The 27,166-nt window shown below is 37.4% G+C and overlaps 1 protein-coding gene across 1 annotated transcript; it reads left to right on the plus strand.

Annotated features, from left to right (window-relative positions):
* The first annotated feature begins 21,599 nt into the window (after positions 1 to 21,599).
* LOC131041895 (uncharacterized) lies at positions 21,600 to 22,133 on the plus strand. Its single transcript, XM_057975125.1, has one exon. It carries the CDS (start codon positions 21,600 to 21,602, stop codon positions 22,131 to 22,133), a length of 534 nt encoding a protein of 177 aa, XP_057831108.1.
* The last annotated feature ends 5,033 nt before the right edge of the window (positions 22,134 to 27,166 follow it).

Consider the following 27,166-nt stretch of genomic DNA (forward strand, 5'->3'; position numbering starts at 1 on the left):
GAAATATTGTGTCAAACATCCCCAATCTGACAAAGGGTATCGAACAACCGGTTCATACTTCACCAGTGAAGGAAGCTGATAAAACTAAGCTTTCCAGTCAAGATGAAGTGTTAGTTGAAGACATTCCTTATGGGGATACACCTCACATAACCTTATTAACACCAAATCCTAATCTCTCACAAGAAGGAAAAGAGGAAGAAAAGAAGACGGAGGAAGAGAAGAGAACAGAGGAAGGAAAAGAGGAAGAGAAGAAAACAGAGGAAGGAAAAGAGGAAGAAAAGAAAGTAGAGGAAGGAAAAGAGGAAGAGAAGAAAGCAGAGGAAGGAAAAGAGGAAGAGAAGAAAACAGAGGAAGGAAAAGAGGAAGAGAAGAAAATAAAGGATAACACAATAGTGATGGATACCCCTCCAGTAAAGAGGAAGTTAGACTTAGACAATGAAAGTGAAAAGAAAAAGGTAAGAATCATCACAACAACTAGCTCAGAAGTTGAGACTATAGAAAAGGAAGAAGGAACAAATGAGGAAGAAGAAGGTGACTCGGTCATTGATATAAAGAAAATGACCCCCAAACAGTTGATGAAAGTCTCATAAAAACTGAGAATCCAAGCTGAAAAGGTAAATCTGAGAGAAAAGAAAAAGAAGGCAAGAATCATCACTTCTGCCAAAACAATTCTCTGATCTCATCCCGAACATTGCAGTTGATGATATTACACCCATTATTGATCAGTTGGATACTTTGGTTAAATAAATTAGTTCAGAGGCAACCGATCTGGAGAAGGTTGCAATAAGGCAATATGAAACAAAGCGAGGAGATAACCTAATGGAGCAAATAACAGTTGGAAAATTTGCTCTTTCCACCAGAACAGAAGAAGTTAAAACCATATTGTAGCAAGTTGGTCAACTACTGTTGAAATCTTCAGATTTTCCTACTTTAATCAAAGATTTAGAAGATAAAATAAATCAGATTCAAAAGGAGATTCAAGATCTAGTAAGCTCTTTTGATCCTCTTCACAGTTCAACAACAACCTTTACTGGAAAAGTCAAAATGCTCAATCATAAAATCAGAAGGTTGAAAGATGAAGAAGACAAAAGAGGTCTTAGTTTGTTAGAGCTCTAGTGCTATTTAGCACTAATTATTGATTTCATGCAACTGAACATTAATGAAGCAAACCACCTAATACATGCACATGACTGTAAGATAGTTGATGATATGGAGGTCTTCATTGTAGTCTTACATGGCCACTTCACCACCATGAAACAAATTCAATCGTCATGGGAATCTTCCTTGAAAGTGGCTCAAGAAAACTTTAAAGAGATTTTTGCTTTATTTTGACAATTTTTTTTGGATAGTCTTTGCCATTGATGGCAAAAGGGGTAATTTTGGAATCTTGTCAGGAACAGGGGAGTTTTGGAATTTTGGAGTTTTGTAGCGGTTTGTAGTATTTGCCACCAAAGCCAAAGGGGGAGTTTGTTGGCATTCTGATACTGTTTTGTATGATCGGTAAATGGTATGGTTGTCATTGTTGGCAACATCATCTCCTTAGTCTTTATAGTCCATCGGTAGTGAGTAGACCGACAAGCAGTGAGTAGACTGGCAAACAGTAAGAAGATTGGGTAGCGGCGAGTAGATCGGCACAGAAGAGGTTCATCGGCTAAGCAAAGAACAGACTGGTATACAAGAGGAAATCGGCTAGATAGGTTTTGATCGGTACATTAGAAGAGTTGATAACTGGCATACTGGTACCATTCAATTACAACCAGCTAAATCGAGAGTCTTCTCTAGTCAACCAGCGGACTTATCGGCATGTTCGACTATATTGACAAAGATTCCTGCATGATTTCAGGGGTGTATTTTAAGGCCTGACAATGGAATTTTGAAAGGTATGTTTTGGAGGGAAAGTTGGCGATAGACTAAAGGGTCTATAAATACACATATCTCATTCTTGAGATAGTTGTTGTCAAGGTGAATGAAGATAATGTGAAAGTGGACAGAAGGGGAGTTTAGGAGACTATAGAGCTGAATGACAGAAGACCAGTAGAGTGGAGTTTCACAGAGTGGTGACTCAAGTGACAGAGGACCTACAGTGTGATATTCAAGGATCAACAAATCGGCAGAAGGCAGAGTTGATAGTGCATTCAGGAAATCAGAGTTGTGTAGAACAGACACAACTGATGCAGATCTAGTGTGATTCTTCAGTGTGATTTGACCAGGTTAATGAGTAGCAGTTTTAGCAGATCATCCATCTGTTGCTTTCTAACAAGTGCAACATAAATCCCTTAACTGGGTGGACTTTAATAGGTCCCATTCTAAAAATCCCTTAACTGGGTGACATCTTGATTGACGTTCTAAGTCCTTTAACCAGGCTACCTTTAATAGGGTAAAGGCACTAACCAGCCTTGTTCAGAATCCCTTAACCAGGTGGCACTTAACAATGTCTTTGGAATCTCCTAATAGTGATGGCTCTTAACCAGGCGTACTCCAAAAGAGTACAAATTTTGTGAGTTCCTACTCACACCGTGGTTTTCTCCCTATTGGGTTTCCACGAGATAAATCTGTGTGTCTTTGTGTATCTTTTCATGTATGCTTAATCTTCTGCAGTAAATGCTTACATTGGTGAATGGTAAATTAGTTCAAACTTAAAGTAAAAGTTTCAATTGGTTAAAACCGGTAATGTACTGATTCACCCCTCCCCTCTCAATACTGGTTGGGACTAACAAATGGTTATGTTATTATAAAACTAATGATATTGGAAAGATGCCATCTAAATATATAGACCTTTGTGGATTTATATTAGGTTGGATATTTAGATAACTAATAAATCACAAATTAGTTATGTGTTTACTCTGTTTATTAAGGAGTATCCATCTAGATGAATAAGCTATAACCCACAGTTGTATAGCCTCTACTAAATCTTGGAATATATGGTTGTTGCACATGCTTGAAAAGTAGTGTGGTTATAAAGACCTTATTCTAGAAGTGATTTTAAGAGTAGAACAACTTGATAAGCTATGTTAGTGAGAGTATATTTTTTCTAGAAAAGAACTTGATTTACCATATAAGAGTATGCAGTTTCTGGATTCAATTGTGTGTAAGATTTTTGCATCAATCGAATCCAGAAACTGCATACTCTTATATATGATGGATTGTGGAAATCTCTTAGAATTGATTGATTTACCATGCTCATACCAAACATATAGATGCACAATAACATTTTTTAGGGAGATGGTAGATTAGAGGAATATGATGATATAAGCATGCATGTTGATGTGATGATATTGTGAAGCGTGCAAAGGCTATGTACACTAGAAATATATAGATTGAGGAAGGATGAAAATGAGTTATATTCTATTTGGATTATCTACTCACAAAGTAATATAATTATAGACTCTTTTGGTGTGATTTTTCTTGAAAGGGTTTCCTAGTTTAAATTCTTTGTGGATTGTGTATGATTTCATGTTCCTACATAATTATTCTTAATTTAAATTGAAATAACATTATAATTATAATTTGGATAACTTATTTGAAGTCCTTAGCAATTGTTTATAAATAAAATTATATTAAATTTTTAAGAATATACATCTATCCATTTATTTTTTAATCTATAATTCTATCATTCCATAGTAATAAATGATCATCCATCCATATATCAATCTATGGACATCCTATCATTCTATTTTTGTATTGATTTATTAATCTATCATTTTGATAACTCTATCTTTCTAGCATTCTATCCTTTTATTCACAGAGATGTATCATTCCTAATCAATAATAGCATCCTATGATGGCATATTCATTCTATGTTATGATCCACCTCATTTATAGATGTATTGAATAAGGGCAACCAAATGGGCATCATGCCTTCCCCATGATATATGCTTTTAGATGACTACAACTTGTTCAATTATCTTTCATCATGATCATGTAATTTTTCCAACTCCTTTTGACTCCATGTATCTATTAGATGTGACCACTTACAAGGGGCATATATAGTCACTATTTCTTTTAATGGTTAATATTTTAGATAGTGTCTTATGTTAGATTGAGACTTGCCACTATATCTAGATAGAATTATAACAGTTTCATAAACATCCCACATCGCATGTACCTTTATCTCATTGCCCCATTACATGGAGTTTCTATTGCATGGAATGTTGCCACTTTGTGTAAATTCTTATCCTACTATTGCTTTGCATGAAACCTTATCACATCACAACATCATGTATAGTTTTATCATAAGACTACATTACTTGAACTCTTACCACATTGTTATATTATATTGATTTAAATCACATGGTTACATCATATAGAACAAAAAATTTCAACATCATTTTATCCATTATCAAATCCTAAAACTAAACATTTCTATCCTTCTTTCTACTTATCGCATTTATTGCAATTTTACTATAGGGGAAGAACACTAGTAGTTGAGCATGTATGAATTGTTGTGAGGGTTGTTGATACTTTTTGTTCTAATAATAGTACAAATAAAAACTATTGCTTGAAACGTACAATATCAATTTTTGTGTGTTTGTGCACTAATAGTTGTGACTTTAAAGTTGTTAATGTTAGGAAATGTACCATTAGTTGTGAAAAGTAACCAATCATGTGATGCCACATCAGCTGCACAAGTATTGGGGCCTCTTTTGCACGCTTATTGGTCTCACTTTTTTTTTGGGTTGTTTTGGACACCTTGGTAAAAAGCATGCTGATGTGGCACCATACTTGATGATGTGGCCTTGAAACCTTAGTTATAAGCAAGGAACTTGCCAAATAAGCTATTGTAAATGTAGTCACATAAATCTGTCCACTTAATTAAATGAATACTTAGTATTTATTTGATTATTTAACCATCAATTAATAATTAATTAAATTAATATTTAATTAATTCATCTTAACCCTATTCTCCTATTAATTAAATAAATTATTCAATTTATTTGATTTAATTCACTTAACCAAATTCAGACCATTAATTAAATAAATAAATCATATTTATTTAATTAAATCTTCTCTCACATTTAAATAAATCAATATTTATTTAAAACCCCCAAAATCCCACCTCTCACATTTAAATAAATAAATCATTTATTTAAAATCACCTTTATCCTCCACCCACTTGCATTTTCCTACAAATACAAGTTGCACAATTATTTTAAATAAATAATTTATTTAAATCACCTTTATCCTCCACCCACTTGTATTTTCCTACAAAAGCAAGTTGCACAATTATTTTAAATAAATAATTTATTTAAATCACCTTTATCCTCCACCCACTTGTATTTTCCTACAAAAGCAAGTTGCACAACTATTTTAAATAAATTATTTATTTAAAATCCTATTTATCCTCACCCACTTGAAACCTTTAATGGTTTCCCTTAAAGTATTCAAACTTGATGGCTTTAAAGTCTTCAAACTTGATGGCTTCCTTCTATAATCTTCTTAAGACTTTAATGGTTTTCCTTAAAGTCTTCAAGCCTTTAATGGTTTTCCCTCAAAGTCTTCAAGCATTTTAATGCTTTATCTTCTTTTTCTCATTTAAATAAATTGATATTTATTTAAATATTTATCCAAATGCAACTTACACCATTTAATTGAAATAAATGATTTTATTTTAATTGAAAATACCAAAATTTCTCCCACTTGCATTTTCCTACAAAATCCACTTGTATGCCTAAACCCCTTCTAGATTCTTCTAAACCCTTCCTAATTAGCCTAATCCATCCCCTAAATATTGTCACATTCCTAAGCAAATTGGAGTCACTTCTCAAAGACTCCAAAGTCTTTGAAAAGCAATTAATGCTTTGTGTGTTCAACAAATTAACCCTCAAAGTCTTTGATAACCATTGAAAGCTTCCAACCTTCAACCACTTAATCCCCAAAGTCTCCAATAACCATTAATGGTTAATTCAACCCTCCCACATGGTTAAAACATTTGTTTTGACTCAACCTCTACCCAACCCAAAGGTCTCATCAGGCCATTAATGCTTTGACCATGATTATCTCTTAAACATTTGCACAAAGGTTTATCCTTGGATTAACTCTTAATCCAGTGGGTAATCTTAATTTAGACTTGACCCTTAGCTTCTAGATAACCATGAGGTCTTCTCAGGCCTTTAATGCCTCCAACCTCTTCTCTCAACCCAATCCTATGTTGACACTTGTCACCATTTTATTGGTGCCAATTGTGCACATGGATCCCCAACTTTCAAACTTGGCCCTTGATTAAACCATTCAATCTTAACCCTTCATTTCCCCATTTCTTCTATAAATAGAACCCTTCTCCTCAAGCAAAAGGAGAAGCATTTTAGAGTATTGTTGTTATACTGGCATTAGCATAGAGCTTTTTCATAGCATCACTATCTACTCTAGCATAGTATTTAGCTTTTCATTTCATATTTGAAGCTTAGTATTAAATCTCAATCCTCCATAAGCATCCATAGTGCAAAAAGCTGCTGAGAGCTACACTCATTTGGGACTTGGAGAGGAGAGGAACAAGGGAGGAGCAACTATGAGCATCTTGATTAGCTATTTCATTTTATGTTTATATGCTTTCTATTTCATGCTTAATATCTCTCTTGATATGCCTGTTTAGGATAATCTTTTGTTGCTAACACTAACGTTTGTTTCTTGTGCTCTTGTGTGTGTTGCCATCAAACAGATTTTCTAATCCTTTTTGCAGAGCATCATTTGGTGAACCCGACGTGAATCCAAACACCAAAAAGATCATTTTTTTTTTTTAACCAATAACATGTTTGAATGTTGAAAATGTCACACAGGTTGCGATTTTGACACTGTTTTGGTGCGTTTGGCATTATTTTGGCGCTATTCCCCCTGTTTCAGTGCTTTTCCCTTCTCTGTCTTTCCCTTTCTTTTAATACGTTTGTGTTAAATAGTGCCTCTGTTCAAACGCAGACTAGCGCTATTGTAACAAAACGTTGTACAAATCACCTTGTAACCAAAAAATAAAAATTTAGGCTTGTAGAAGCCCACCAAATAGGCAGATTTTACTAACTATTTTTCTCTTTTGTGCAGATTTAAATTAGATTAAAGAGTAGATTTATATTTTTTACTAACTTGTTTTTGAAGTTGGTTTTAAAAATGAATTCACTTTTTATTTTGGTTTAAAATTAACTTCACATTTCAAATTTGGGCTTTTGAAAAAGAATCACACATTTGTTTGGGGCTCTTAAAAAGAATTTCATTGTTCAAAGGTAAAAAGAACCACAAACTTATACAAAAACAACTTTATTTTTTTTTTTGCAAGTTAGGAAACAAACTTCGTTTTGGTGCTTAAAATCAACAAGGCAAATTTTATTTCTTGCATCAAGATAAAACTCACAATCCACACTTCCATTTTTGGTGCAAATAAAATTCACAATCAACTTGTCTCATTTTTAAAGCAATCTTACTTCATGCAAACGTGTTTTTCATTAAGTTGACCAGGATTTTCAAATTCTAGTTTACTCAAACAATTGCCTTTGAAAATTAAAAAGAACACCATGATTGTTGGAGCAACATCTCCAAATAGTTAGATCACATTGCAATGACAGATTAAAAAGAACAAGTGTTTTTCGTGCTTGACACACTTGTGCAAAGAGTTGGTCGAGTGGTCCTACTTCTAACACACACTATCCTCTCCCTTGGCTTTCGTGGTCCTAGGTGCAAGAGAAAAGTGTTAGTAACACTCAAAATTTTTATCTTTTTAAGAGAGGCCTGCCAAGAGACACATCACTCTTGGGAACGACCTTGAGCGGTAAATCCTTCGAGCCGCTATAGAAATCAGGTGAGAGCGAAAGCTGTAGCCTTGGGTATAGCTGTTCCTACAGTGTAACTGGCCGAAAGGACAAATGGGCCCCACCACCAGTTACAAGGCTCTTAAGTGAGTCACTGCAGAATGAACTTATGTCCAAAAACATCGAACATGACTAAACACCTTTAAAGTAGTAGCCCACCTGTTCTATTGATTGAGGATATTTGAGGTATAATTTAGTGCAAGAGCATAGATGGTTTTGCTCCCAAGATACTCACCATACATATTTCCTTGAGTAGAAACATAGCTTTTTGAAAAGTCACTTGTGGATTGATAAAAGTGGTGACTCCCCCATCATAGGGATCATCTATTTGTTATGCTCGTGCAAGACTTAGTATATCACATCCTTACCTGCCATGGCGGGATTCATAAGGTATGTAGTACCAAAGTCGAAGAAATATCAAGATGTGGGCTAAATTTATCACAACTGGCCATTTGACCTTAGGGATAAAAAGTGTTTGAAGTGTGTTCGTTTTACAGACCTAGTGCGAATTGAGCCGACTTCAGGCTTTGGAAATACACCTTAAAATAAATCTAAAGGAAGGGTCAAAAACAAGTCCAAGGATTGGGTTGATCTAGACCCATAGTCATTTGTGCCTTTGAGGCTACAATTTTGTGTTTGTGTGCTTGCTTTGTTTTCTTGTCAAAGAAAAATCAGAAAATCAATCCCAAAAACAAAGTATTCATCCAACATCTGTCAACACAACCAAAAAAACCAAAAATAAAGTGCAAACAAACAAAGAGTCAAAAATTTATGACCATTCTTCACATCTTGCGAAAGAAGAAGTGTCATCAGAGTATCACCTTGAAAAGGAGACCACTAAGCTCAAAGGCTTTAATCAAAAGGAGGAAATTCTTCTATATCAATCGACAAATCTTTGTCTCCCATAGAGTCTTTCTACATCGCATGCGTCTATACCTTCAAGGTAAAACAAACGAGTTTGATTCAGAATCATTGAACCACAGAGCTTTTATGCAATATAGAGCTCTGAGTTATCACAAAAATCAAGGAGGAAAGATTAATCCCAATTTCTTCCCAAACATCTGTATCACCTACAACACAGCTCGAGAAGTGCCACCAACGTCTGAAAGGGAAGAAGAAGAGTTTGTCCCATTTGTGACACAAAGTTTTTATTGAAAGTTGAAAACATTTTCATCCATCATCCCACTCATACATCATCACTTCATCATCAATCCATCCCAACTCTCAAAACATTAAGAGGTTCTTGTCCCAAGATTCCTTTTTAGATATTGCTTGAAATCAAACACATCACATCACTTTTAGATTGTTTCTACATCTAGGATAAGCTCATCCTAAGAGACACATCTACGCAGGTTAAAACTAGTTCATGAGTGAATCCTCTCATTGCTAGGTAGTCAAAATCTGTAACACATCTCAGATTTCTCTACACCTTATCACATCCAAACTTATCAAACAAACAAGCAATTCAAAGAAAGGAATTTCGGTTACATCTACCTTAAAAGTGCTAGAGATCCCCATACAACACAAATCACCAATCATCAATCTTTCATCACCAACTCATCATCATCTTCAATCAACTTCAAAACAAACTTGCAAACAAAATGGCTCAAACCCGATCACGATCAAGGCAGCGAGAAATAGAAATTGAGGAAGAAGAGGACAACCTCAATGAATTTCAAGAAGCACTTGGAGGAACTGGGAATGATGAAAACCCAGGTACACCCACTCCTTCAACAATCGAAAGGGTTCAGCATAACCCTCATTTTAACAGATTATTTGATGAAATACTAAGGAGCAACGCAGATGCTCACTTCTTAAGACTTGCTCAAGAAGGAGCCAAACTCCCCTCAGACTTTGATCTTGCCCAATTAAGACAAGCATCAGAAAGACAAAGTCGCCATGAGGAGGAAATACGTAGAGATCCCATCAGATATAACATCCCTCGAGGTAACCCACCACCTCCTCCTCCAAATGAAATGGAGATGTTGCGGCAACAAGTCGCGAATCTCGCCCAACAACTTCATAGTGGTGTTAAGACCAATCAATTTTCACTTAACGACATCTGTCCCTATCCGTTTGATAGGAATCTTTATATGCCACCCTTTCCACGCGGGTTTGAAACACCCAAATTTGAAAAATATAGAGGAAAGGGGGATCCCCGTGATCATGTCCGAGAATTTCATTCTGCTTGTCTTGAAGTAGCTTATGAGGACACATACCTAATGCACCTTTTTCCCCAAAGCTTGGGAGGAACAAACACATCATGGTTTTCCCGACTTCCAGGTGGCATTAGAACATTTGAGGAACTCATCCAGAAGTTCCTATCTCATTACTCTTATAATATTGAACGCGACATCACCATGGCTGATCTATGCAACACCAAACAAAAACCAGGTGAATTATTCGCAGTATTCCTGCAACGATGGCGCCAAATGTCTAGCAGACGTTCTCTTCAGTTACCTGAACGAGAACTAGTGGAAATTTTCATTTCCAACTTAAACGAAGAAATGGAATTTCACCTGGATGTCAAAGACACAGACTCTTTTAACGATATGATCACCAAGGGTATAAAATGTGAAAGGGCACTCATCAAAAAAGGACTCATCAAAATCTTTAATGAACCAAAAGATGCTCCTCGCCCGCGCTTCAATAGCGATAAACCGAACTTCTGGAACAAGAATAAGAACATCGTCAACGATGGAGTTGTGGATGCTCGGACTGTCCAAAATGCACAACCTGTGGTTCGGTTTGCAGGACAAAATCCTCCACCTCAAAATAACACAAATGTTCCTCTTAATCAAGGTCGCATCACATCTCATGATGAACCAAGACCTCGTCCACAAAAACAAAAACGCACATACACTCCCTTAGGGGAACCCATTGAAACAGTGTTGCGACAACTCCTCTCTCAAAATTTGGTCACTCTACCTAAGCTATCAAACTATGAGCCTCAAGTCAAACCAGCATGGTGGAAAGATACTGAACACTGTGAGTTCCATCAAGGAAGAGGACACAAGACAAGTAATTGTCACCGATTGAAAGATCTCATTCAAGATCTTATTGATCAAGGAGAAATTGAGATTGAAGGACATGATCCAAAAACGACAAATAATGATCACCTGATGTTCAAGAATCCACTTCCATCACAAGATCAAAGGGGTCCTTCCACTTCCAGGCGAGGCACCGATACCACTGACTATACGCAGGCTGCGTATAACTACACTGTAAATCACCTATATGATGCCAGTGAACAAATTGCAACCATAACCTTCAAAAATCCCACCTCAAATTGCAATGTTGTTACACGTCGTGGCAAGGTCACCATCAAGGCAGCTCCACAAGGCACCACCTCCGTCCCAAAGCAGTACAATCTTGTGGAACAATTAGACAAAACCCCTGCGCTTATATCCATCTTGGAGCTTTTGCGTCTGTCACCCTCTCATAAAACAATCTTGGATCAAGCACTCCAAGAGGCGTCAGTCCCTGCAAACCTGAACACGGACCAATTTCAAGCCATGGTTGGAAGTCTAAAGTCATCACCTTGTCTCACTTTTTCCGAAAGTGACAACTCTTCTTTCCAACAACCTCATAATGCCTCACTCCACATTGAAGGCTTTGTCAACCAACACAGGATCAAGCGAGTCTTGATAGATAATGGAGCAGGCCTAAACATCTGTACACTACAGTTGGTCACAGCATTGGGATATGCAATAGAATCAGTGGATCCTCGCAAGAAGATCACCATCAAGGCCTATGATGATGCAGAGCGTTCATCCAAAGGAGCTGTGGTACTACCAATCCGAGTGGGCCCTGTGGTAAAACACATAATTTGTCAGGTTCTGGACCTTCCTCTGCCATATAATCTATTATTAGGGAGACCTTGGATACATGCCATGCAAGCCGTTCCATCTACCTACCATCAATGTATCAAGTTCCCACATAACGGTGCAGAGATCACAATCCTGGGCGACGCAAATCCCTTTGCATTTTGCCATAATATCAGCCATCAACCAGAGATTACTGTTCCTAATAATAGGGAAGCCATTTCCTCCACATCATATGTAAATCCCGCCTCTCTTGCCAGTTCAAACACTCCTATACCCAAGCAAGAAAAGCTTAAGATGAAAGTCGCAGAGGAAGGTCCTGGAGAATACAACTTGAGTCAGCTCTTTTGTGTGGGACAAATGCCTACTTCTCCTAGAACACATGGTAAACCACAACAGTTACTCCAGCAACCACTAAACATGCCTGCATGTGCCTTAACGCCTTTCATCCTTGGAAAGAGTCAAGAGGAAGAGACACAAGATGAGGACCTAGCGGACTGGATCTATAAGGATCCCATCACCACTGATAAACCGCAAGTTACACTTCCTACAGAACAGTATGGCAAAGGCCTCCTCATTATGCAAAGAATGGGATATGATGGTCAGAGTGCTTTGGGATACTGCAAACAAGGACGACATGAACCGCTGCTGCCAGAGTTCAAGCCCAAAGGTAATACAGGCCTAGGCTTTGAAAAAGAGATCCTTCCTAAACTCAGATTTAAAGGAAAACCTAGCAAACCATTTTGCCCACCTACTGTAAAGAGGACACCTTTCATAATCAGAGCACCATCAAGCAATATTGTCACTGCCCCATCGAGGCTCACAAACCCACCGCAACCATCATCAATATCACTCATCCCACCAATCGAACTAGTAATCCCATCCACAACAGTCATCACATCAATAAAACCATTCATAGCAGCAACTATATTGGAACCCGTAGTAGCATCTATGGCACCAGCCGTTCCAATAGAAACCACTAAATCAACACTGCCGATACTTCCAGTGACAAATCCTTTAATCCCCATCACGGTTCCTGCAGCACCGATCACCACAAAGGTACATAAACCAATCACGCCTGCAGTATTCAACTCCAGTGACATCCCAGTATGGTATAGCAATCGGATGCTCGAAAGTGATTCAGAGACTGACTCACATGAGTGGGAATTTGATTCTATACAGCTTAACACTTCAGATGAGGAAGACACATCACCACCTCCACCCCGCAAAGACATTCCTGTTTACGGAGAAGCACAGATAAAGACCACTTGGGTACCTGAGCTGGAAACATCTTCCACAGACCCTACGTCTCATCCTACGCCTGATTCTGACAGGGAGAGCACCATCAACGACCTTCACCACACTGTCTTAACCCTCACTGATACATCTCCCGCACTTAACTTAATCGATGAAGTAATGCCCATTATCCACCCTGAACTCATCGAATGGAACCAACCAAATCCCCCATGTCTTGACCTCTTCCAAAACGATGAGGCTATCATTGACTTTTTGGAATTAAGGGATAATCTACCAAGCGGGGATCACAAAGCTGGATTCGCCATTGAACTTAATAGCGCAGCATACTTCGGGGCGGATGCCAAACCCTTCAGCTGCAAAAATATAACATTAAAACATGGATCTTCCAGTGAAAACCACACTGTGGCACTGTTTGATCCAACAAAAGTAAAAAGAAAGAGCGTATCCAACGGTGAAAACCTCTCTGAGGCACTTGAGGATGAAGGGTTTGACATTCTCCCTGCTAGTACACAACAGGAACGATCGACGATTCTCATTGAGGAGACTAAAGAATACAATGTGGGGACTCCTGAAAACCCTCATATCATACATCTGGCATCTCTTCTCACTCCAGAGGAACAACCTCAATTTATAGAGTTCTTCCAACAGCGTCAGATCAACTTTGCATGGTCATATGCAGACATGCCTGGGCTTGATCCTGATTTAGTCATGCATCATCTCACAGTAGCAAAAGGAGCCAAACCTGTCAAGCAGAAGCTTCGTAAGATGCATCCTCAGATTGCCGTGCTAGTCAAAATAGAACTCAAGAAACTCCTGGATGTTGGTTTCATTAGACCAATTGATTATGCAGAATGGATCTCCAACATTGTACCAGTTGGCAAACCAAAAGGGGGCATCCGCATTTGTACAGACTTCAGAGATCTAAATAAAGCATGTCCTAAGGATGACTTCCCTCTACCAAATATCGACATCATAGTAGATTTGACAGCAGGACATGCCATGCTTTCACTCATGGATGGCTTTTCAGGATACAATCAAATAAAGATCGCACCAGAGGACCAACATAAGACAGCCTTCACATGTCCATGGGGCACATACTGCTGGAATGTAATGCCTTTTGGTCTAAAGAATGCAGGAGCGACCTATCAAAGAGCAATGACCACCATCTTCCATGACATGATGCATACTATAATGGAAGATTATGTGGATGATTTACTAGCAAAATCACTTACTAGAGAAGGACATCTTCACATCTTAGATAAAATCTTTGATAGACTGGAACAGTACCATGTTCGACTCAACCCAAAGAAATGTGTCTTTGGCGTGACCTCCGGGAAGCTTCTAGGATACATTGTCTCAAGCAAAGGTATTGAGGTCGATCTAGCAAAGGTTAAGGCAATAATGGACATGCCACCTCCAAAGAATATCAGTCAGCTAAGAACACTACAAGGACGGCTTCAATCTATCCGCAGATTCATTGCACAATTGGCTGATAAGTGTCACCCATTCACACACCTGCTACACAAGAACATCCGCTTTCAGTGGGATGACAGATGCCAGCAAGCATTTCAGGCGCTTAAAGACTATCTCATGAATCCACCATTGCTGATGCCACCAGATCCAAGTAGACCATTATTGCTCTATATCTCAGCAACAAGTACAGCATTGGGTGTACTACTAGCACAACATAATGCAGAAGGAAAAGAGTGTGCTATTTACTACATCTCTCGCACACTGGTGGGCTATGAACTCAATTACACACCTATTGAGCGAGCTTGCCTAGCAGTAATCTTGGCAGCCACTAAACTGAGGCACTATCTGTTAACACACAAGGTGCAACTCATTGCAAAGATTGATCCACTCAAGTATTTACTCAGCAAAGCAGCATTGACAGGCCGCTTGGCCAAATGGGTGATGATTCTAAGTGAATTTGACATTGAGTATGTGGACCGTAAAGCTATCAAAGGTCAAGTTATTGCAGATCAGTTGGCTGATGCACCTCTCATAGGCGATCATCCTCTCATTTCCAATTTTCCAGATGAAGAGATATTCATGATTACAGAAGCACAGTCATGGAAATTATACTTTGATGGTTCATACACTAGGCACGGCTCGGGGGCAGGCATTCTGTTTATCACACCTCAAGGTGATAGCATCCCGAAGTCTTACAGGCTCACATTTCCATGCACAAACAACATAGCAGAGTATGAGGCCTTGATCACAGGACTCAGATTAGCCATACAATGGAAATTAAAAGAACTGCAAGTATATGGCGATTCCCAACTAGTCATTCGACAAGCAACAGATGAGTATCAGACCAAAGATGATAAACTCATGCCATACAAGCAAATGGTGGACAATCTAAAGACATCATTTACTACTATCACTTTTGAGCAGATACCAAGAGATCAGAATCGAGCTGCTGACGCTATGGCTACCATCGCATCTCTACTAGATCTTCCACAGAATTCAACACGCTACGAGTTCTTGGTAGAACAACTTTGGATCCCGGCTTATGATATCCCCGAATCTGAAATGATATGTTGCCTTGTTGGTTCTGAATCCCCATGGTACGGTGATTTCTACACCTATCTCCGCGATCACACCCTTCCTCCCAACCAATCAAATAACCAACGTAAAACCTTCATTCGCCAAACTGCTCGATATACCATTATTGCCGAAACCCTATACCGACGCGGTCTTGATGGTACTCTCCTTCGATGTCTGGAACAAGGTGAGATAACAAAGGCTTTGGAAGAGGTACATGAAGGAATTTGCGGGACTCACTCAAGTGGTCCATCACTAGCCAAGAAGATCATGCGAGCTGGATACTATTGGCCATCTATGGAAAAGGATTCCTACTACTTTGTCAGGAAGTGCAAAAAATGTCAAGTTCATGGCGACCTGATACATGCACCGGCCCAGGAACTGCAACCAATCACAACACCATGGCCTTTTTTTGTCAATGGGGTCTTGATCTTGTGGGTAAAATCCATCCATCTTCATCCAATGGCCATAAATTCATTATTACCGCCACCGAATATTTCACCAAGTGGATCGAAGCTGTTCCACTTACCCAAGTCACCGACAAGCAGATCGCCTCATTCATCCTCAACTACATCATCTGTCGGTATGGTGTGCCCATGTCCATTGTCACAGATAACGGTCTTCCTTTCAAAAATCAGGATGTCCGTGAGCTTTGTGAGAAATTTCATATCCAACACCGCTTTTCCACTCCCTATTACCCACAAGGCAATGGTCAGGCCGAAGCATCCAATAAAAACATATTGAGGATCCTAAAGAAGACAGTCAATGATGTCGGTCGTGATTGGCATGTTCAATTGAATCCAGCGCTATGGGCATATCGAACTAGCATTCGAACCCCTACAGGTGCAACTCCTTATTCATTGGTCTATGGTGCAGAAGCTATCTTGCCTATTGAGGTCGAGATACCATCATTAAGGGTTTCCTTGCACAATCTCATTGATGATGACGCATACAGAGTCTCACGCCTTCAGGACTTGGAGCTACTTGATGAGAAGCGACAAGCTGCATACAACCATCTCAAAGCCTATCAGCAACGCATGAGTAGAAGCTACAATCACCGAGTTAGACCTCGTACATTTGAGGTAGGTGATCTTGTTCTTCGAGAGAATCCTCGCAACCAACCAAACAGAGAACATCAAGGCAAGTTTGAATCAAATTGGCTAGGCCCATATGTTGTCACTGCTGTATTTGGGTCCGGGGCATATCAATTGGCTACATCAGACGGAGAACCGCTCGCAGATCCAATCAACAGCATGCACCTCAAACGGTTTTATACCTAAGGTGTACAAGGCATCAGGCTCCCCTGCATATCAGAAAATACCAAAAACATTCAGAAAAATGTCCTAAAGAAAATACCAAAAACATTCAGAAAAATGTCCTAAAGAAAATACCAAAAACATTCAGAAAAATGTCCTAAAGAAAATACAAAAACATTCAAAAAAGTAAAGAAAAATCATGCATCCAAACGGTGAACAACCACTCCGGTGGCACCTTGGGTAAGAACGATGGTGAAAACCTGGCAAACAGGCGCCACTCGTAAAGGCTATGGCTCCATTATCTTTCAGACTTGTGGCGATCACATCTACTTCATACATACATCCATCCATCCATCAACCATGGCTTGTTATTCCTCTGCAATTATGATAGTACTCCATACATCTTGCATCCCGCTTTTTCATAGTCATGTCTAAAACTGGGGGCAATGCCTTTAACCTATTGATGGAAGTGGATTCTACATTGTCTTATGATTCATTAAGTTCTTCATTCAAACAATCATCAAAAATCCAAAAACATTCAAAAATATCTCGCAAAAATACCAAAAACATTCAAAACAATTCAAAATCCAAAAACATCGACAAAACCATTGAAAAATCACACAAAAACATGGCAACACCTTGTACATACTCATCCATGCAGATACCAAAACAAACATTGCGACAAACTACTCACACAATGACCATTTACCAAACAACCACACAATCCACATCAACAATCCGAAACTGTCTTTAAAAACAAGGATGCATCCTTCCTTACCAAAACAAAGACAAAAGTGACGTTTTCTTTGACAAGAAAATTATGTTAAGCTATCAAATGCTTGGTTGATTCGTGAGTAATTCATTTGTTTATTTGTATCGGGATCTTTCAGCATTGTTTTGTATCGTTTGCGCATTATTTCCGATGAAGTTCTGGGGCATGTACTAATGGTGTCTACGTGGGAAGTTCACTAAGCTACGTAATCTTATGCCAAATGCAATCATAGATCACTACGGCTTGCTGACTACAGCGTATACCTCGACCATATGAGCATGAACCATTACCAAGGATCCTTATTCTTTATTCTTTATGTATATATTGTTTGTTTGCAGGTGCAATGCTCTTCCTTTGGTTCCTCCTACCTCATCCAAATTGGATAAAGGTTTTATCTCTTATTACGGTATGCACTTGTCTCAGGATCTGATCAACCTAAGATCAAGGAGGACGATCCAAGTCATACACGAAAGGAGATAATCCTTGTCTGTTCCGCAAGCAATACTCAGGTCAACTTGATCCATTATATCAAGTTGCTTGTATTAACTTGCTATATCAAATCAATGTAAGAAATACTCTGGTCATCTTGAATCTTTATGTCAAGTTGCTTGTATTTTCTTACAACATTTTAAAAGCTCAATGATGAAAAATAAAGCACTATGGATCATCATTCCATCTCATTTGTATATATTGCATTCCATCCATCCATACATTCATAAATAGCTGCATATCATTCATACATAGTAATGACAATGGATACTCTATTTTCCTCTTCTTCCATAGGAATGTAATAGGTCCTCCATTTCTTCTATCTAACATTGAACCCCTCCCCACCCTCTCCATCTCGATAATCACCATCACATACCCTACATCGTGTCCCCATCAACCTAATCAAGCCACGTTCATCACCATCCATCTCTAAATAGGAGGGATTGTGTTTCCTATCCTAAGTCATCCAATAAGTCAAGCCAGTTACTCTGTCTACACAGATACATCGACTCCCACACACCTAGACTATCAACAGATACTCTGATCAAGTATCTTCGGGTCTCAACAGGTAATGGATTATGGTAATCCTAGACTACATCAGGCATTTATCATAATGACCTAGTCTCAACGGGGCTGCCATGATTCCCCACAACCATCCATCACACGCACATACTATCAATTGATCAACCAATCAAACACAATCCAATGGACAATTACATCAATTGTCTACGTCTCAACGAGTATTTTGCTTCATATACCTTGACTTCATCGGGCAATTACATCAATTGTCTAAGTCATCATCAGGTCACTTTGATTCACTTACTCAGACTTTATCATGTCCAAGCGACCAACTGACATCAACTGTCACGCTTTGACTTGACCGGGGCAATTCAACCGATTGCACCAGATTGTCCAACCAATTTTGATCAATTGTATAGCATCAATCAAAACCCCACACTACATCTGCTATGTATCTCTTGCATGACCTCAGGGTACTCGCTAGCTTGTTATTTCTTCATATTCACTCCATTTTCTCCCATTCTTTCATCATTAGTTCTAATTTCTTCTATTCTACCTCCCCTCCACTTTTCATTCTTTTTCGAGAGATCGCCCGATTTTTTAAAAAAAAAAAAAACATTCGGCCCATCTCTCGAGGGGGCATACCACCCATTAAATTTACATTTTATGGGGCATTTCTTCACACCTATTTTTCTTTCTTTGAAACGACGCGATAAACTGCACCGTCTCAAAGAGGGGCAAATGTAGTCACATAAATCTGTCCACTTAATTAAATGAATACTTAGTATTTATTTGATTATTTAACCATCAATTAATAATTAATTAAATTAATATTTAATTAATTCATCTTAACCCTATTCTCCTATTAATTAAATAAATTATTCAATTTATTTGATTTAATTCACTTAACCAAATTCAGACCATTAATTAAATAAATAAATCATATTTATTTAATTAAATCTTCTCTCACATTTAAATAAATCAATATTTATTTAAAACCCCCAAAATCCCACCTCTCACATTTAAATAAATAAATCATTTATTTAAAATCACCTTTATCCTCCACCCACTTGCATTTTCCTACAAATACAAGTTGCACAATTATTTTAAATAAATAATTTATTTAAATCACCTTTATCCTCCACCCACTTGTATTTTCCTACAAAAGCAAGTTGCACAATTATTTTAAATAAATAATTTATTTAAATCACCTTTATCCTCCACCCACTTGTATTTTCCTACAAAAGCAAGTTGCACAACTATTTTAAATAAATTATTTATTTAAAATCCTATTTATCCTCACCCACTTGAAACCTTTAATGGTTTCCCTTAAAGTATTCAAACTTGATGGCTTTAAAGTCTTCAAACTTGATGGCTTCCTTCTATAATCTTCTTAAGACTTTAATGGTTTTCCTTAAAGTCTTCAAGCCTTTAATGGTTTTCCCTCAAAGTCTTCAAGCATTTTAATGCTTTATCTTCTTTTTCTCATTTAAATAAATTGATATTTATTTAAATATTTATCCAAATGCAACTTACACCATTTAATTGAAATAAATGATTTTATTTTAATTGAAAATACCAAAATTTCTCCCACTTGCATTTTCCTACAAAATCCACTTGTATGCCTAAACCCCTTCTAGATTCTTCTAAACCCTTCCTAATTAGCCTAATCCATCCCCTAAATATTGTCACATTCCTAAGCAAATTGGAGTCACTTCTCAAAGACTCCAAAGTCTTTGAAAAACAATTAATGCTTTGTGTGTTCAACAAATTAACCCTCAAAGTCTTTGATAACCATTGAAAGCTTCCAACCTTCAACCACTTAATCCCCAAAGTCTCCAATAACCATTAATGGTTAATTCAACCCTCCCACATGGTTAAAACATTTGTTTTGACTCAACCTCTACCCAACCCAAAGGTCTCATCAGGCCATTAATGCTTTGACCATGATTATCTCTTAAACATTTGCACAAAGGTTTATCCTTGGATTAACTCTTAATCCAGTGGGTAATCTTAATTTAGACTTGACCCTTAGCTTCTAGATAACCATGAGGTCTTCTCAGGCCTTTAATGCCTCCAACCTCTTCTCTCAACCCAATCCTATGTTGACACTTGTCACCATTTTATTGGTGCCAATTGTGCACATGGATCCCCAACTTTCAAACTTGGCCCTTGATTAAACCATTCAATCTTAACCCTTCATTTCCCCATTTCTTCTATAAATAGAACCCTTCTCCTCAAGCAAAAGGAGAAGCATTTTAGAGTATTGTTGTTATACTGGCATTAGCATAGAGCTTTTTCATAGCATCACTATCTACTCTAGCATAGTATTTAGCTTTTCATTTCATATTTGAAGCTTAGTATTAAATCTCAATCCTCCATAAGCATCCATAGTGCAAAAAGCTGCTGAGAGCTACACTCATTTGGGACTTGGAGAGGAGAGGAACAAGGGAGGAGCAACTATGAGCATCTTGATTAGCTATTTCATTTTATGTTTATATGCTTTCTATTTCATGCTTAATATCTCTCTTGATATGCCTGTTTAGGATAATCTTTTGTTGCTAACACTAACGTTTGTTTCTTGTGCTCTTGTGTGTGTTGCCATCAAACAGATTTTCTAATCCTTTTTGCAGAGCATCAGTAAAAAATTGGGAGTGATTTGAAATTTCCACGTAAGATTTTGAGATGCGCGAAATTAGAGTGCACAACTAGTGAGTCCTCTCCCCTAATTATAATAATTTATTAATAATCATATAATTAATTAAACTATTATTGTAAGTGTAACTAAATCCCTTACAACAAGGCAACATGAGTAAGGAGAGGTTAAGGTAGACCTCGATTTGAATGGTATTAGAAAAAGACCATAGATTTCCCTAGGAGAAGAAGTAGTCCTTGTATGATTAGACATATGAGTCAAAGTCTTTGATAACTTTCTAGAATATATTTGTTTTTTAATGGCGTGAATGTCACGAGAGAAGGAAGATGATCACGCGCATTCACTCGCCGTGTTGAAACACCCACTCAACAATTTCCTCTCTCTTTCCTCCATTTTATTTATATCTCCCTTCCCTCTTCTCCCCTCCTCAATTCACAGTTTCTTCTTTGCCAAATTCCCCTTCTCTGCTAAACACAAGCGCATTCATCCATGGCAAATTGGTTGTGGGCATGCATAAACCCCTCCAAAACAGCCAAACTCATCAGATTTAATGGAGGCGTGGAAAGAATAAAGATTAAGACAGGAATGAAGGTTGCAGAATTGATGCTCGACAATCCCAACCATTTTGTCTGCAATTTCTGTAGTCTGCAAATAGGGCATCGTATTTTAGCGCTCCCCGCAGAAGAAGAAATAGAGCGGGGAAATACATATGTTCTTCTGCCCATGCAAAAATTGCGCTCTGTGCTGAGTGATTCGGAGATGGGTAGAATTCATCAATTGAAGAAAAAATCGAAGGCGACCTCACACTCCAAAATCGTTCCAATCTCTCACGACGGCGTTGAAGAGGAGAAATCATCATTGCCAAGACTGGCGGCGAATGAGGAAGAAATAGAGGGGATGAAGATGAGAATAGGCGGACAGAGGTGTTGGAAACCCTCGTTGCATACAATTGAAGAGACTCGCAGCTTAAAAGTCACAGAAAACGCTCCGAAAAGACCATTTTTGACTTACAGATTGAGATAACGCCGTTGAATTTGTATAAAGATTCGGTTTTTTGGTTCAATCAAAGGAGTAATAATGATTAGCTATGATAGCCTGAGATCGTCTTCGGAGTAATTTTTGGTAACGCGGCATCAATAATAATTTGTTTCACTGACTGGTCATTATGATTTTGATACGCTGAAGAGAAAAAAAAGGGGAGAAGCTTAATTTGTTAATAATACCTTTTTAAAATAATGTTTAGAGTTCACATAAAGTTAATGTTTTGATAAAATAAAACTAAAAAAAGTATGTTTTGATAAAATAAAACTAAAAAAAGTATGTTTTTAAATTACAACAATAGTAGTAGATGGAAGAAGAGGTGGCCCTTGAGTAATTTCATACATCATTAGGATCTAGAACATTCATGGGAGGATCCCAACTCTAGTGTTTTTTATCTTTATTTTCTTTTTCCATAGTTCAATGAAATTGTATGAGTCAATCATGAAAAATTGTTGGAATCAAACCAGCTAGAAGTTCCACTAGAACGCTACCCAAACGTTCCTCCCAGAGGAGGTGAAAAGGTGAAGTATCAATGAGCAAGCTACGACCAACCTCATTATCCACGATCTCCTTTGACAACGAGAAGAGAAACTTATGAATGAACAACATGGCTGCTAGTTTTATATAAACCTAAAAACTCTATCAATATAACAAAATAGTTAAATTTTTTAAATTTCTCTAATTTCTAATGTTACCAAAAGATATTAATGTTAATTTCAATCTATCTTTTAAATGTAGATAAAGGAAATATGCATTATCGTCTCCACTGAAGATGAAGTTTGGGTTCAAATTTGTAGTCCCTCCTAAAGGTCATTTCAAAACTTTCCACTATTTCAGATACAAATCTAGGTCATGTAGTCTTAAAAAAATGCCATAAAATTGTAAAGATTATAAACACTATGAAAAGACATTTGGTAGAGAGTGGATTTGTTTATGCCTTACATAGCTTGTTTTCCTATCATGGTCCAACTAGTGGACCTATTCATGATTTGTGCCAAGGGAAATTACAAATATAGAGAATACTGCCATCTTTCAAATTGAATCTCAATATTTAAAGGCGATGTTGGGCATCCCAATTAGAGATGGGTATGTATAAATCATTATGGATCACATTTTAAAATATTTTATACTTAATTTAAACCATTGTTTATAATATTCTAAATCCACCTCAACTCAAAAGTGATGATGTAGGATCATAACATCACATTTTAAGACATACGTTTGCTAATGAAAAAGACCCGATCTACTCATGCTCTTGTGGAAAATCTAATAAATTAATGAAAATTTAAATTTACTACCCTCTTATTGAACTTGGGAGTCTAGACAACGATATTGTTATTCTTGATATGTATAAACCACTAGGCTCATTTACTTCATGAAGAAAGAGGGATATATAACTGGTTGTTATCTTATGTTTTTCAAAATTAGAAGTTGAACTATTGGAATGTTTTCATATATTCCTATAGTTCACTAGATCATTATTACCTTGAGACTTGTTAATTAATTCATTTAGCTCTATTCAAACTTGATGTTTCTTTTATGGAAGGATATTACCTTATTTACCATTATTAATTATCTTCTCGAATGTATCTAAGAAGGGACATGTTTTCTTATGTCTCACTAAAGCCAATTAAATCCAAATTTCCTTAATCTTTACACACATTTGGCATGATAATCCAAATGCAATAGGGAATATGAATAGGTGTGATTCTTAGTGAGTTTGTTTTCTTTGTTTGAATGTTTTGTCTTTCTAGTTAAACATTTTCTTTTTTCTTGTTTGATGATTAAATCTTATTGAATATTTTCCTACTTGGTTTGGTGATTTCTTCTAGATATCATTGATGGATTTGTAATGGTACTAAGGATTTTCTTTCTCTTTTTTGGTTTTTAATAGTTTTCTAAAGTACATGCTTGCAAGAAAGAAAACCCATCTGATCATTTATTTATTTTTTGAAATGAAGTTTACTAATTAACTAGATAACCTTTTGCATGCAAGTTACACTATATTTATGTCATTTTCTAGTTTTAAGATGAATTTGAAAGTAAATGGAACTTTTCACCTACAAAAATTAAAAAATAATTTATATTTTTAACTCCACCTAAAAAATAAGAAATAAAAATAGATAAACTAAGAAGAAATAATAGAGTGTTAGTGTCCTTAATAAATCTATAAGTGATCTAATTGCTAATAAAATGAAAACATTTTGGAAAATGAAATGTAGAAGATGACTTAAAAGCTTTATTAAATATTTTGATCAATGTCCATAAAGGGTCCAATTTTTTTCCTATCAAGAGTACCTTCTCCTCTTTGAACCTTAGGATTCTTTTCTTAATGTAGATGGAAGATCTTAAATGAGGGTTACTAAGGAAGATAGTGTTGGCTTCCTAAAGACAAGGATTTTAGATTGGGTTTTGTATGGGCTTACACTATCCTAATATGATCCAATGCTTTGGAAATTGATACATATATTTTAATGAATAATTGTGGAGTTAAACTTCTTGAAAATTTTCATTTAGCTTTTGTGTGGAAAATTCTCTTCTTCACTTTCTTCGAAAATACGAGAGAATTGGGTTATATAGGTGGTGTAGGAGCACCTAGTTTTAGTGTTGCATTTTCAAAATTTTGGAGTGATTGATCATGTTTGGGGTCAATGAGTGAATAAAGAACCATTAAAAAGTCCAAGTGTGTGGTTTAAGGTTATTTGTATTTTTTTGGTCTCTTGTTTCAGCTTATTTGCTTAGTTTTGGCCAAAGTGCCTTTGTAAGCTAAAAATGACACCAGTTTGCAAAATTGGTTAAAACCCCTTGTAAGGCCTCATAAGGATTTTGGACATGTTATTTGGATGATAGGGAACCATCCTAGGGGTTTTAGAGTGAGTAAAAATGCATAAGTTGCAAAAATGCAAAATTGAGCAAAAGTTGTCATTGTTGCTTGACAACTTTTTGCAACTTTTGGAGCAACTTTTCAAAAATTGATCAAATCGGTGATTAAGAAATAGATGGGTGGTTGGTTATGAGAAAGGAGACATATAAAATTCTTTTGAAATCATTGTAAATGGGTTGGAAGATCCATGAGAAAAGTTTGAATAATACTTGAAGGCAATTTTCAGATTTTTGCATAAGATTTGTAATTTTGGTTATAGTAGTCCATACTAGATGGTTTGATCTTAGTACAGTCCTTTCATGGTGGTTTAGTATATATTTATGTGGTGATTAGGAAGTGATTTTACTCTTTCTTAATGTCGGTTTAGTGCTTGTTCACAAATTTTCTTCAACTGCACTGCTCTCGGTCTGAGCAAGGGATTATGAATCTAGCTATGGCTTCAACTTGAAATCCCATTGTGTTTGCTTAATGGCCCTTGGGATTCAATTCATGGAGCTTGTGTATAGTGTACATATTATTTTTAATGTCCCAAAAGTTTCTTTGAAGCCATCTGCCATCATATCCTAGGCGAACTCTGCCATAGCCCGACTAGGGATTATGACTGTTATTTTTATCACTGCTTGCAGGGAAGATCAAATGTGGTTGTGCCAAGTGTTTGGCAAGGAAGAAGGAAGCCTAATGAAGTCTCAATAGAAGAAATGAGGTGTGAAAGGGTATGGAAATCAACAAACCCTACTGGACAAGACTCTTAAACCCTTAAACCCTTAAACCCTCAAAAAGAGCCATTTTGGGGTCCGTACCGGTATGATCGTATCTGACAACCTTACCTCATGATTGTCAAAGAGTGTCCAAAAGGGTGTTTGAATCACAAAAGCTCTTAGGGGGTCGTTTGGAATATTTTTGAGTAATTGGGCAAAAACCGGGAAGGTAGGGCTAAAAGGGGCTCTTAGGGTTACTAGACCTAGAAAATAGGAACAAGAGAAAGCGATGGAGAAATGGAGAGAAACTGGTCATAGAACCACATGACGGGAATTAAAAAACCTTCTCAACATCATCTTAGACCCCTGCAAGTGAATGTGGGAGATTTTGACAACTTGATAGTTGGATTTACTCTAGTGAATCCCAACCAAGATTTTTGAGTAATAGGAGAAAACAAGTAGCTCGTATGGGTAGGTGAGCTATCTTGCGCGGTGGGTTTTCTCCCCATCGATCTCGGGTTTGACTCCCTCTAGGATTTAAGAGGGAGGACTGGTTGCAGGCTCTGGATTCTCTCCCTAGGGGACTAGTCTCGCCTCAGTTCGCCCCTTCCTAGCCCCAACTTAGCAATAAAAGTAAGCCCAAGGTAAGGCAGGTTGGGTCGCTGCACTGGGTCGCGGGGATACCCCTGGCGTATTGAAAAAAAAATAGGAGCAAACAAGTTGTTAGGGAGCATTCCAAAGGAGTTTAGTTGTTTGACTTGATACTAGATAAGAGAAGGGTGTGAAAAAGTATGAAAGCCCACTATAACATCTTTTACCAACCTACTAATCAAGGTGCAACTCTTTTGTGAGATCCTCCCTATCAAAGTGGTATCAGAGCTAGGTTAAGATTTGGGAAGAAACTAGTTGATGTCAGAGACTGAGTTAGTAGGTGAAAATAGCCTCAGGTTGGTGACCAATGCAGAGTTAGCCAAAAAGGTAGAAGACCTAGAGGAAGAGAATAGACTCCTTAAGGTAAGATTGCAACAATTGGAGAATAAACTAGGTGAAGTACAAGACAAAATTGAGAAGGTATCTATCAAAATCAATGAAGAAAAGGGTAAAGAAGTGGTAGAAGAGGATGTCACACCTGAACCAGATCGTATTTTGCTCGAAGAACCTTTCCTTAGAGCCATCAAATCCTTAGGAGGGAAGTCCCTAGAAGGAGTGCCACTTTTTTGTGGAAAAATGGAACCAAAAGTGGTCATGGAATGGATTGAAGGGTTAGAAAATCACTTTGAATGTAATGGAATTAGTGAAGCACAAAAGGTGAAGGTAGCCAAATCTATACTGAGAGGAGCAACCTTGACTTGGTGGAAGTTCATCCAAGAGGAGAGGCAAAAGGAGGATAAGAACCCAATTGTCACTTGGAAAGGAATGCTAGCCAAGGTGAG

Source organism: Cryptomeria japonica, chromosome 1 (genome assembly GCF_030272615.1).
Source record: "Cryptomeria japonica chromosome 1, Sugi_1.0, whole genome shotgun sequence".
NCBI lineage: Eukaryota > Viridiplantae > Streptophyta > Pinopsida > Cupressales > Cupressaceae > Cryptomeria > Cryptomeria japonica.